Source organism: Ixodes scapularis, unplaced genomic scaffold (assembly GCF_016920785.2).
Source record: "Ixodes scapularis isolate PalLabHiFi unplaced genomic scaffold, ASM1692078v2 PGA_scaffold1__304_contigs__length_218370807, whole genome shotgun sequence".
Classification (NCBI taxonomy): domain Eukaryota; kingdom Metazoa; phylum Arthropoda; class Arachnida; order Ixodida; family Ixodidae; genus Ixodes; species Ixodes scapularis.
Genome location: NW_024609846.1, coordinates 214,682,955 through 214,696,327, shown reverse-complemented (window position 1 = coordinate 214,696,327; position 13,373 = coordinate 214,682,955). Strand labels below are relative to the sequence as shown.

Sequence of the window (13,373 nt, the reverse complement as noted above, 5' to 3'; positions counted from 1 at the left end):
CCTCTTTGACACTCCCTGGAGCGTGCAAACAAAGGCACCTCGTCTACGGATGCTCGCACACCCAGTAAACGGCGCGATAAAAATAAGGAACGCGGGTACACAAAGAAAGGTGGATGCCTCCACGTGTCGTCTGATCTGGGAAGTCACCCCGGCGACGACGTGATGGATGTGCCGCGGCCCGGATAGGGAGCCGCTTCTAGTTGTATGTGAGTGCGTATGTGTGTGTGTGTGCTTGTTTGTTTGTTTATGTTTTCGAGCGATATATACGGACGCGGCGTTTCGACGGTAGGTGGGGCATGGCCGAGGAAGGGGAAATAACCTTTGCGGGAGAGTATAAGCTCGGGTAGTGTGAGGAGAGATCGAAGCCGGAATGCACGATGTTCGAAGGGGGCTGGCTACGGAATGTTGTCGGAGATTGAGCGACGCCCGTCAGCTATCTGTATTATCCGTGACGGGAACCGACGTGCGGCGTGCTTCGGATGAAATATGTGTGGATATATCGCCGAAGGTGTACGCGGGGTAAACGCTGGAGATTGCGCCGAAGATGGAAGTTCGTTGTTGGCGGGGTTTTGGTCGCCGGCCGTTATCTGACATTGATCCCCACGTTTCCGTTTGCGTTGAACGTTGTCGTTCCGGACTACGATGTCTTTTATTATACGTGCGGGGATGTCGGCCGTATGTGGCTCGAATCTGTGAGGGCATCGGGGTTTCAATTTGAGGTTCTCAACGTTCATCGTTCTGCTTTTACAAAATGGTGGAATAAACTCTACGAAATGGCAGTCATGTTCACTTGTAATCAAAGTTTACGAATTGCTACTTAAAGGGAAACGGGCAGGGGAGGTACTGCCTGCCATTTTTTCTTTTTCATCTTTATTGTTTTTTCCTTTCCTCGTTTATCGAATATCGCGAATGTATACATAGCTTGCAATGACGTCCCTTGGTCAGACATAATGGGGGAAAGGCAGAGGGTAGCTTCCGCTGCGGTAACAATGCGCTTGCGGCCACCAGAAAGAGGGGCGGGAGGACGTCGCGTGCGAGCCACGTATATGGGAAATAGAGGAAAAAAAAAAATGTTTTCACGTTTCTGGAAACGTTTAGTCAGATGCTGATACTACGGAAGTGACATCAGTATTTAAACTCGAAGTTATCACTGAGCACGTTACATAGTTCTCGAGTCATGCGAGGATGAAACACGCCCCCTGACAGATTGTTGTCTGAGATTGTCACACTGCACTGAGCCTGTCACACTGTCTGGAAACCGTCACGCTGCTGCAGACTGTCCCGAGACATTGTCCGACAGTTTCTGGAGTGTGGCTGCCGTTTCACGTTTTCACATATTTCACTTCCTGGAGTTTCAATCATGGAGCATAATCGATCCGATGTTTTACCAGCGTAATGTACGGCTTTGAACGAGGCGCGTTCAGATAGTGAATTGCGTTTTGAGATAAGAAAGTATACACTAACTCAAGTTCCCGATGTCACGGCGGTTCGTGTTCGCGGCGTTTGTTTCTAAGGTTTTCTGGAGGCAAGGATCTTAGTACTTTAAGAACGTTTGTCGCCAGATCAAAAGTTTTAAGCTTCGTTTCTCCGGATATGTTTTATTGACTTCGTCTACCAAATCTTCTACGACAAGAGAAAGCCTACTGATGTGCTTCGCTCCTCGGAAGCTCTGTCGCTCTTCGTGAAATATTTAAACTTGATTCCGCACCATTGGTTCGCTCATCGCGTTGAACCCACACGTTTTGCAAATCCATCGATAAATAATTCGTGGTCTGCGTGGCCTGACATTTGTGGCATTAACGATTCTTATGACAGACCGGATTCCGGACTTTGGTGGGCCTTTTTATTCACTTAAACAGGATTATTAACGGAAAACAGAACAGGGGGAAAAAAAGAACCAGTCTCATGAATTAACGTTAGCGTGTGACCAACAGGTAAAACAGGACGACTGCGCATATGCGACGGGACGCATGCTCGAACGAAACTTATTTTCTGTGTACTAGAGCCTTCTTCCAATAACCACCGATCACCAGACTCGATACGCCTAGCGTCAGTTATTGCTAACCATCGGGCGTTCCGAATGATAAATGACGCTGCTGCGACTGAAAATGTTTCATGGCATTTATAGAGGCGGAGCTCCATCACGTCTCCCACGCCTAGTGCAGCATATCCCAGGGACGCTGGGTTGATCCCAGCCCTCGCACGTTTCGCTCTGGATCGGCATCGTACCGGCGGGCGGTTTCTGCTGCCAACACTAGCCATGTACATTAAATGCACTGGCTAGATTTTTCATCCACAGCGTGACACAGCTGTCGCCATGCAACCACAGTCCGACGTCACTATTTATAAACGATTGACGTCTAATTTAATTTTACGTTCGGGCGTTCTTGACTGTTGGTATGTTACGTAAGTGTTAATAATAATAATAATCAATCGATCAACCAATGTTTATTATAGTGCCCAGGAACAACCTTGCGGTCTTGGTACTGGCACACTGGATGGAAATGAATACATAAAACACAAATACAGAAGAGCAATGCACGATACAGTAATTGAATATAACCCTACACGACATACACCGAGCTGAATGATAACAGAATATAATTTCTAGGTCTTTTGTACAATGAAGAGAAATCGCAGTAATTTAAAAACAAGTTTGAGAGGCACTCAGAGCGAATAATATAGGAAGCAGTAGCACAAGCACGAACCCAACAATGTCTGTGCTCTTCGAAATCAATTTTAAAGTGAACCACAATCATTATTTACCCGCCGGACAGGTCTTAGAAAGAAATAACAAATGCCCTGTAGCACGACTTGAAAATATTGAGTTTCTCAGAGTACTGATTCTAACACTCAGTCAGTCTAATAATTGGGCTTAAAAGACCAAATTTTTTTGAAAATATAAAAGGATGATCGATTCCGAGTAGGCACACGTGAAACCCTAAGGCACACTTCAGACAATAGGCTTGGTGAATTAATCGACCCATGCAACGTTTTAAACAAAAACAATAGGTCCGCCTTCTGCCGACGCCGGTGCTGGCTCAGCAAGTCAACACGCTCTGACGTTGCGTCATAAGTTGAACGATGAACGTCTTTTATAAGGTTTTAGATGTGTAAAGATGGATATAAACTTTTTCTGAACTCGTTCGATATCCAATGAGTTGGTTTTAGAGATTCCGTTCCACACAACTGATGCCTATTCTAACTGGGGCATGCACAACGAGCGGTACAGCGTGAAAAACGCAGAAGGATGCTTGATGTCCCTCGTTAAGCGAGAGGCAACACCCAGCGTGCGCAGAGACGAGTTAACGAGCCTAGTTACGTGACTAGAGAATCGCAGGCTAGGATCGAACATAACTCCCAGATCTTTTATTGCACATACCTGGGACAGGGGTTTACCATGAATACTTTGTGCTAAAAATGTATTCTGTGCCTTCCGAGTAAATGTCCTTGGTTTCAGCGCGGTTTAAGTGAAGATAATTGGCTGAGCACCACCTAATGAAACAACATGCATCTTCCTGATGCCTAGAGAAATCATCTAAAGTAACTATTTTTTTGTAAATTTTAATATCATCAGCGTATTGCAGGAACGAAGAATTAGAAATAGCATCAGAGACGTCATTTACAAAAATTGTGAACAGGAGCGGTCCCAGGACGGATCCCTGAGGAACGCCAGAACTTGCCCCGTACAATGAAGAGTTCATATTGTCGACTCTAACGTACGCTTTCCTGTTTGACAAATAGCTTCGAAACCAGCCGTATACTGTGCCACAAACCCGATACGTGGAAAGCTTTGACAAAACGCTCGTATGATTAACAACGTCAAATGCCTTGCTTAGGTCAAAGTAGACCACATCTAGCTGACCTCTGTTGCACACTACCTAAGCCGCGGTAGACGTAAATTTTACAAGATTTGTAGACGTTGATCTGCCGGTCATAAACCCATGCTGATTAGGGAGAGTGAAGTTTCGAAATTTGAGAGACAAAAATTGATGAATGACTGCTTCAAAGAGTTTGGAAAATGAGGAGAGAAGGGAAATCGTTCTATAGCTGAGAACATCACCTTTCTTTCCCGACTTCAGAACCGGAACGACCACGGCAGTTTTCCACATTTCGGGGAATGCTCCTGACCTTAATAAGTTGTTAAATATTGCACAAAGTGTACGTGTGACCTGTGAGTATATCATGAAAAGTGTTGAGAATTGCAGATGGTATACCATCGTGCCCCGCAGATAGCGTGACTTTAATTTTTTTTAATACCTAGCTCTACACATTCCTCGTCGACATTACTGTGACTTAGTAGGTCACCAAATTCGTTCAAGCAAGGAAATGTGGCGGTGGAGCAGACGGTACTGTTTTTGTAGGCTGAACTAAAATGATTTGCAAATAGCGCGGGCACGCACTCCGCATTTTTTTCATGGGGATCCAAAACTTGTCGATCGGATATCCTTCCCAGAACGTGATCTAGTGTACCTCCAGAATTTCCTAGGCTTTTTGACAAGGTCAGATTCCACTGAGTCACGATACGCCAGGCGGTCACGGTTTAACATTATGTTACATTTCTTTCTGCAACTCTTGAATTCTACCTTCCACTTTGGGAGACCACTTCTCTTAGACTTTCTGTGTAGGAAGTGCTTCCTTTTAAGTAGCGTTTTTAGTCCATTAGAAAACCAATTAGGAAAGCGAAGTTTCTTTAAAGATCTTAAAGGGATGAATCTGTCCATGGCCTCTTGAATTAATCTTGTAAAGAGAGCTACCTGCTCATTTACATCGGAGGATTCTAAGACCGGAGACCAATCAACATTGGAGAGGTGGTGGAACATCCCGATGTATAGTCTCCTGGTGAAATATTGTATAAGATGCGTGGAGGAGAAGCCTCAATAGGAGCGCGAATCGAGGAATCAATAAAAGAAACCACTAAATCAAGGGCAGGATGATACTTATCCAGAAGAACCATAGGGACTTCACCTCGCACGCAGTCCATGTTTGAGAGACATAAATTACCTTGGTGGTTAAGCATATCGTTGTGTTGTGCAAGGTCTAAAAGAAAAACAAAGTTTAGGAGGTGATTGCCTTTCTGCTTCGAATAAGAGTTGTCAGTAGAAACATTAAACTGCGTCTAGTTGATGCCTGGAGCATTAAAATCACGTAACGTTAAGTCATTACAGCCGTGTAACTCGTTAACGGTGTTCTCTATGCCAGCGAGACACGTACGAAAGTCGTCGGGCGTCGTTTGCGGAGGCAGGTAAAAAAGGCCAATAGAACGGCGTACTTTCTTTGCACACTCAATTTGTACCCATAAACTCTCGGGAAACTTTGAAGAGGCAGGAAGTTTTGAAGAGGCAGTATTTCGAACACACGGCAGGGTCAGCAAGTTTCAGAAATAATAGTAATAATAAAAGTAAAAGTAATAATAATACTAAAAGGAACAAGAGGAAAAAAAACTAAAAAACTGGCCACAATAGTTTCAACCCGCCCAAGAAGAAATTTCAACCGTCGTTATATCGTTCTTTATTGACTCGGAGATGGAGTGCTTCCTCATCTGATGAGTTGCATACACGTCGAAAATCTTCGGCGCGTGTGCCTGACCATGAGAGAGACCTAATACCTCTATAGACCTTTTCCGTTTACTCTCGCCCCCGACCGCCAAGTAGGCATGTACGGTATGGGCGACGAAAAAATATCAGAACGTTTTAACCTGCAAATAGTAAAAACATAGAGGGGACGCAAAACGAGAATGTGTGACGGTTACGTTTATGTCCTAAATGCCTTCTATTGGCGTGGCGACGGCAAAACAATGTTTTCGCCCATACTGGAAGTGACGACAATTCAAGATGGCGGCGTCCTTGTGGAAAGGGTCTATAGAGTGTTCAGTTAAACGGGGTTAGCCAATGGATGATAGCTGTTGTTCGAACGGGGTGTAAAGTGCGCGGTTACAAATAGCACGACGTGTTGCGCGTACATCATCGCTGGCGTCTCGAGTCCTTTAAGATGTAACAAAACATTATCGGTGTCACGTCGCTGGTTGGTTGCTTGGGCTGTGTACCGACTCCATCGTCACTGCTTTCGCTTGGGACGGTGTCCGTGATGGGCATGTAAGAATACCCCCTGGACGACGAGGCCACATTGCGCACGTTTCTACGTCACCGACCGAAGGCCAGCGTGGGGCATGGATTGGACAGGCGTGGTCCGTCAGCTTCTGCTGCCGGAGCTCGTGTACTCGTTGATGGAACACGTGTTCAAGGCGAAAGGGCATGGATCGCTCATTACCAGTATATGCCCCGCACTGGCCGCTTGCCGCTGACATAGAAAACAAAGCACTCCGGCCTTATCGTGGAGCTGTTGGCGTGTATTGCGTAGTTGCCCAGGGAGCCTGTCCTGCGTAAGCAGGTATCCCGTTCGCCTGATTTTTGTACCTGTCAGCTAACACTTGTTTCTTATCTTGAGTTCCCCGTTTTATTGCGATGTGTGCGGACCCGCGTGGTGCTTGTGTCGACTGCTCAGTGCACAAAAGAATGCAATAGACATACAGCGCCTGCCAGTGTGATTCTTATAATGAGCTCAATCAGTGGAGGACGCTGAGGCTGTCGCATCCCAGGAACAATTACGAATTTCTCGCGTATTTTGTGACGAGAGACAAACACATAATCCTGTCAGGAAAAACACCAAAACTGACGGGAATTTCGTTTTATGGTTTTATTTATACTCGCAGACGTTCAAACTGGACAGATTTATCCTCGAAAGTCGGTGTTCCGCGTGCGTCTCGAAGGAGAGTACATTGCGTGACACTGTTAGCGCGAACAAGCGGGAGTAATTTTCTTTTTTCTGTTTTTCTCTAAGATTTGAAAGGCTGGGATCGAAACTACTAGCATGATGTAAACTACTCATTTGGATACCTGACCCAACGGAGTAAGTTCGGTGCCCACCCATACCCTTTCGAAGTGATGCGCGAAAACGAGCCGATGTCGCGTAGTATACATGGCTGTCTCCGATTTTGAGTACAACACGAAGCTTGCGCAATGTTGCGTAAGATGTGCGCAGAATTTCTCGTTCCTTATTGTAAATCACGTTGCGGACGTGCCACTATTATATACAAAACGGGCCTTCAGCAGCTCTTCGTTAGCGTCTTGGGTGGTTCGTCCTGCGCTCCCCAGCGCGTTGCGTTGGGCAGCAGCACGGGCCAGGGCTTGAAGTCGCTGGACTCCAGGAAGCGCTTTATGGGCTCGAGGTTCCGGAACCTCTCGGTGTACGCCTTGAGGTTGGGCTCGGCGTCGAGGCAGCCCTCGCTGAACAGGGCGTACTGGTCGAGTGCCTCGTACAGCATGAAGTCCACGTGGGTGAGTCTGTCGCCCATGAGCCACCGGCGGTTCCCCAGGAACTGGCTGAAGCGGGACAGTTCCCCGGGGATGTTCTCGAGGAAGTTCCAGCGGAGGGCCTCGTACTTGTCTTCCCAACAGTAGTAGATGAGGCTCCACCTGTGTCGTTCGAAAAGAGAGGGAGCGAACAGTGTGGCATGTCACTCATCTCGACGCCATCTTTGTCTAATGAGCTGTCGTGATCACGAACCAAGAAGCCTGAACACCACAAGGCACGCCCTGCGTTCCTTAAGACTATAATACTCTTCCAAAAATTATCAGTGAGTTTCAACTGAGCTCCAAATGTATTCTTATAGATTACATTAGAAACTCAATTGAAACTCATTGATAATTTTTGTAAGGGTAATCTATTTTTATTCAACGTTTTAGGTTTTATTCTTTTTCGGCTTAATGGCTTCCCCACTATTGCCCTCTCACCTCACATGTTTCAGCAATTATGAAATCACCCCAGTAAAATATTATAGCTAATTCTGCGTTATGTTTCCCACGCCAACCGTCATCTGACTGTCATCTGACTCTCATCGTCACCACCTTTCAGTCATTATGCGACATGCTCCTTCACCGTTATGCATCGTACGCCAACATAGCGCGAGCGCACTTTGCCGCCAGCACGCGCTCACGTGTTTATGGAGATCGAGCCACGGCTGGCAGCAAGGGCAGCGTCTTGAGCGGCTGTGCCTGCGACTAACCCCTACCATGAACCCCAATTGATCTTACTGGCATCTGCAAAACACACACACACGCACGCGCACGCACGCACGCAGCGCGCGCGCGCGGATGCAAACTTTTTGTTTGTTGCAGATCTTTGCAGAGAGGGACGTTTTGCGTTTGTGATGTACGCCTTTTCGGTCATCCGTCATTCTCCGATCGGCTGGTTGGGAAGATGAAAGAATGAAGGGGGCGGCCGATCAGGTCGGTCGAAGTGTGGTCCCGTCCCCGAGGGGGTGCCGAAGAGGAACGGGCGGCGTCGACGGCACGCGTCTGGCCGTTGACCCGAGGCGTCGGCGAAGTGTGACCCTCCCGAACTCTCGACGGAGCCCCAAAGAGAGGCACTGTTACCGACTCCTAGACTGTCGTCGAGTGGAACTTGTTGCTGCCGTACTGGGAGGTTTTCTCTACAGCCACTGAGTAGGACCTTACAGTGTGTGCGAATTGTTCCCAGTGGCATTAAGCCTGCGGTGTTCGTTCTTAAAGCCCCAGTCACACTGCCCATACGCCATACTGTCGAGACCGGTTATAATGAAGTCGCTTATAACGAAATAGCTGCTACAGCGAAGCAAATCACGATTTCAGATTCTCTTTTGTACTTCGTTATAACCGAAGTCGGTTATAAGAAAATAGCAGATATAGCGAAGCGATTTCCGATTCCCGTTGACTTCGTCATAACCGGTCTCAACAGCATACGAAAGACACGATGACAGAAGTGTCTGAGGACGCGGCTCAGGCGTGTTCGAAGCGCTTCATGTACTTCGAATATGTTTGCTGACTAATGTTTTTATGACCAACGTAACATGACCGTCGCACAAGGACAAAGCACGCCTCAGAGGATGTCCGCAGACTTACGTGATGTATTGGAAGTGTTATCGCGACTTCTGAAAACAAGCCGCAAGTTCCACCATCGGGCCACGCTAAACTTGAGCCATATCAACTCGGAGAAGGGCTTCCCCCGTCTGGCCCATTATTCTGTGGCACATCGGGCGATTTTCGCTTCACCCGAGATAGCTTCTGCATTCCTTTAAAGTTTGGCGAAGCTCACTCTAAGCAAAGAAGCAAAACAGTCGAAATGTCCTAACTTGGTTCTTTCATTATAAAAAAAAAGCATGCTTAACCTACGTTTTCGAATACTTTCATTGCGGGAAGTATGCGCATAATATTCTCTTAGTGTACGTCGTATTTTAGCAGTGCTCTTCGCGCGTCGATCTAGTCTATATATTAAGTTGAATACCTACATCGCCTCGGGGGACATTACAGTATAGGACACCTAATGTGCACGTACTAAAAGTGTATTCCCGCGCGTGCAGCTGGCCAAGTAGGCAGCGCGCGCGTGACCTAACGGTTATCGTACGTACCTGGCTCCCACTCGAAAAGCCAGGGTTCGATTCCTGGGAGCGGCGCATCTTTTTGTTTATTCCTGCAGACTAGTATTCTGGTAAATTCGAGAATCATGTTGCTTATTCTGGTAACCGGACAAAAGCTCACCGGGCAGAAGCTCACCGGTCAAAAGCTCACCGGACAAAAGCTCACCCGTTTTTTCACAGACACGGACAAAAGCTCACCTCATTTTTTTTTCGTTACCCGGGCGAAACACGGGCTGAAATAAAATGCGGACGCGATGGACATTGCGCCATTTTTAAGTGAACTTGTTCCCCTACCCCCGCAAGGGTTTACTACGGTTGATCAAATGCCATTTCGTCGAAACATGTTTTAGAGAACGGGCACGTTCTATCGAAGCACGGTTTAGAGAAAGCAGAGCCTCAGTATAGAGAAATGCCGTTTATCGAAAAGGGGACGCTATTGAAAAAAAATGAAAGCCGTTTACAACTCCCTGTAACGCCGAATTAGAGCGCAGCTCTTGAGGAGGAGGAGGGAAGGGTACTGGGGGGTGGGTTAAGTGACCTCGGGGGGCGGGGGGTGACGTGACCTTGGGGGTCACGTGACCTTGTGGGTCACGTGACCTTGTGGGAGTCACGTGACCTTGGGGCGTCACGTGACGTCGGGAAGTCACGTGACCTGGGGCCACGTGACGATACCGATGACGTCATCAGTAGCGTCACTGATGACGCCATCAGTGATGATGATGACGATGCGGATGCCGGTGACGTCATCAGTGACGTCACTAATGACGTCATCAGTGATGATGACGATGACGATGCGGATGCCGGTGACGTCATCAGTGACGTCACTGACGACGTCATCAGTGCCTATGACGTCAACGGGGGGTCACGTGACCTCGGGGGGTATCCCCAGGTCACGTGACCCCAGGGGGGGTCACGACCTGGGTAACCATCGTGACCCTCGTGAGGGTAACCCTAGTAACCCTTGTGAGGGCAACTCTCGTGACCCTCGTGAGGGTAACTCTTGTGACCCTCGTAAGGGTAACTCTCATAACCCTCGTGACCCTCGTGAGGGTAACTAACCCTCGTAACCCTCGTGAGGGTTACGAGGGTGAGTAACCCTCGTGAGGGTAACTCTCATAACCCTCGTGACCCTCGTGAGGGTAACCCTCGTGAAGGTTACCCTCACGAGGGTTACTAACCCTCGTAACCCTCAAAAGGGTTACCTTCACGAGGGTTACCCTCACGAGGGTTACTAACCCTCGTAACCCTCGTGAGGGTTACAAGGGTAAGTAACCCTCGTGAGGGTAACCCTCGTGAAGGTAACCCTTTTGAGGGTAACTAACCCTCGTAACCCTCGTGAGGGTTACGAGGGTAAGTAACCCTCGTGGCCCTCGTGATCCTCGTGAGGGTAACCCTCATGAGATTAACCCTCGTAACCCTCACGAGGGTTACGAGGGTTGCGGTTACGCCGACGTCGACGCCGACGGCGACGCCGCTCAAGCCGGGAACGGGCCCCTAAGAGCTGCGCTTTAAAAGGCTTTTCTACTTCGCGCGTGTATCACTAGTGCGCACCCAAGCCCCCTGCTGCGCTCCCGCCGCTTCGCGGCGGCGGTCTGCGGCGGCTCATTACAAAAATGTTAACTCGCCTGACTTATCCGTACACGCCGCTTCGCGGTGGCCGAATTCGCTAAAAGGAGGCTCATCACCTTTTTCTCTAAACTTGGGTTCTCTATAATACCAACATGAAATTTTCTTCTGGTGAGCTTTTGTCCGGGTTTGTTAAAAAATGGGTGAGCTTTTGTCCGGTGAGCTTTTGTTCGGTGAGCTTTTGTCCGGGATTCGAATGTTCTACACGTCGAACTTTCTACGCTGATTATTCCAGAAGACCACGCATGTACATAAGTGGCTCCGCGTGGCGAGCCACTGTCAGTTTTTCGCCTCAGCGTTCGATCGTGCTGCTTCGCCGCCTTCGACGCCCGCGACGCTCTGTTGTTATCTTTCTTTCTCCTTTCATTTTTGGGCACAAGTTCGCCCCATTAAACGTTCAGTTTACGCAGTCCTTCGCCGCCTCGTCACTTGTCATCCGTGACAATATGTTTAATGTACTATCAGCCGAATGTTTCATGAAAGTACAAGAGAGTATAATTTTATGCTATTACATTTTATCGAGGGCAGGGTCATGAATAGTGACTGGAAGACCAGTAAAAGTTTGGCTTTCTCGAATTTTTTAACAATAGTTACTGATCGATATAACGAGCATCGACATTCTTTATAGTGGTGTTTATTACGTAGGTTGCCAACAGATTTAGAATCTCTGGGAGGGATGAGCACTGAGATTGACGACATCATTTAGATTCCCGGCATGGTAGTTCAGCTTGACCTATATCTTTTTATTTCGAATATTGCTTCGTTAGGGGCCTAATGAGCATTTTTTTTACCATGCACGTACCTGAAGTCGTTCACCTGGGCCTCAATCATGTCCAACCTGGCTGCAGTCCCCAGGTCAGCGTCTGGCAGGTCTAGGCCGTACTTTCTGGCCAGGTACCTCATGATGGCCAGGCTCTGGCTGAGCTGGACGTCGCCGTCGATAAGGTAGGGCACGTTCGGAAAGGGCAGCCCCTGTTGCGCTAGGACCGCGCTGTCCTCCAGCCAGCGCGCCTTGCGCTCCGCCGGCGTGGTCCCGCCTCGGATGTACTCATGGGTCTTGAAGCGGTAAGGCACGCCGGCGTACTCGAGCATGCAGCGAATAGGCACGACGATGCCCCGAAGGCCACCCCAGTAGCCCAGGGTGATCGTCGACGTACCACCAGCGTCGCTTGCGTTCGAAGGCATTGTTTGTGGGGAGCCGACGTGCCCGGCTCTACAGCTGTGCTCTCAGTGGCGTCAAGTGCGGCAGTTCGCAGAAAAGGGCTTTGGGGAGGACGCCAGACAGTCGGACGCTGATTAGAGATAAGCCGAGTGAACCGCCGATAGAACGCTGGGATCGTCGGATGGGGCATCACCTGATATGAACTCGTGCGACATAATTTGCACTGGGCCGGTTTTGCTTGCTGGGATACTGTCCCTATGGGACAGGGGTAAAGCGGAGCTCTCGCTTTTAGGTTTGTCGCGTGCTAATCTAAAACCCTGAGGGACGTCGGGTTATACGTGTTCTTTGTGTCGTTTGGCGCTTTCTTTTAAACAACACGAGTCTTGGTGACGGCCTCGCAGCTGTATAGGGCCGTTTTGTTTTCGATCTACACTCGTTGTCTGGCTCTGTATCGAATTACGAGCTACAGTCTGAACGTAAGGGCGACACACTTGACCATTCTTTAAAGGGCGCCAGGCGAGAAAGTTCTGATGAGAGTCAACGCCCGGTGCATAAAGACAGATCGTGTGCAAAACGTCAATCTCATATTTGCAAACAACCGGTAGTCACATAGGCCGGTATGCCGTAGCATACCGGCGTCGGCATGGGGTGGCTGAAAGGATGAAATATGTGCAGATTGCGCGAAGGTCCTGCTCACCGTTAAGGCTGAAAATTACACCGGAGATTACGTTTGCCCTCGAGAATGTCGTGTGCGGGCCCGTTCCCTTACATTGCTACGCTTTTCTGTTTTCACTAAACGGTCTGTTTTTGAACGTTGGTGTCTTGTGTCATACGCGCGGGCTGCCAGGGCCATACGCCTTGAAAATGGGAGGCCCTTACAGTTTGAGTTTGCAGCTTTCTCCTACTATGTCTCCTAACATTTACGAAACAAAAGTGTGTAGTGGGTGCGTTTTGCGGTACTCTGGGAAATATGAAAGGGATTCCAAAAGATAACAGCCACGTTCACTGGCATGTGCATTTGGCGAACCGCTAGTCATGACCGTTCATGTCCAGCTGCGTGCCGTTTTCCGCTTTTCGTCGTTACTCCTTTCCTCGGCTCGGGATGTATACAGGGGGAGCTTCGTTATATTC

The 13,373-nt window shown here is 48.5% G+C and overlaps 1 protein-coding gene across 1 annotated transcript; it reads right to left on the bottom strand.

Moving 5' to 3' along the window:
- Positions 1–6,681: 6,681 nt before the first annotated feature.
- LOC8027293 (glutathione S-transferase Mu 1) lies at positions 6,682–12,713 on the bottom strand. The gene is made up of 2 exons (XM_002407667.5): positions 11,883–12,713; positions 6,682–7,475 (listed from the first exon to the last, which is right to left on the bottom strand). Exons 1-2 carry the CDS (start codon positions 12,263–12,265, stop codon positions 7,106–7,108), a joined length of 753 nt encoding a protein of 250 aa, XP_002407711.2. The 5' UTR covers positions 12,266–12,713; the 3' UTR covers positions 6,682–7,105.
- Positions 12,714–13,373: the final 660 nt, after the last annotated feature.

Coding starts and splice junctions, on each gene's coding strand:
- LOC8027293 (XM_002407667.5), bottom strand. CDS start 12,265: ATGCCTTCGAACGCAAGCGACGCTGGTGGTACGTCGACGATCACCCTG. Junction 7,476..11,882: donor GCCCAGGTGAACGACTTCAG/GTACGTGCATGG, acceptor CGAACGACACAG/GTGGAGCCTCATCTACTACT.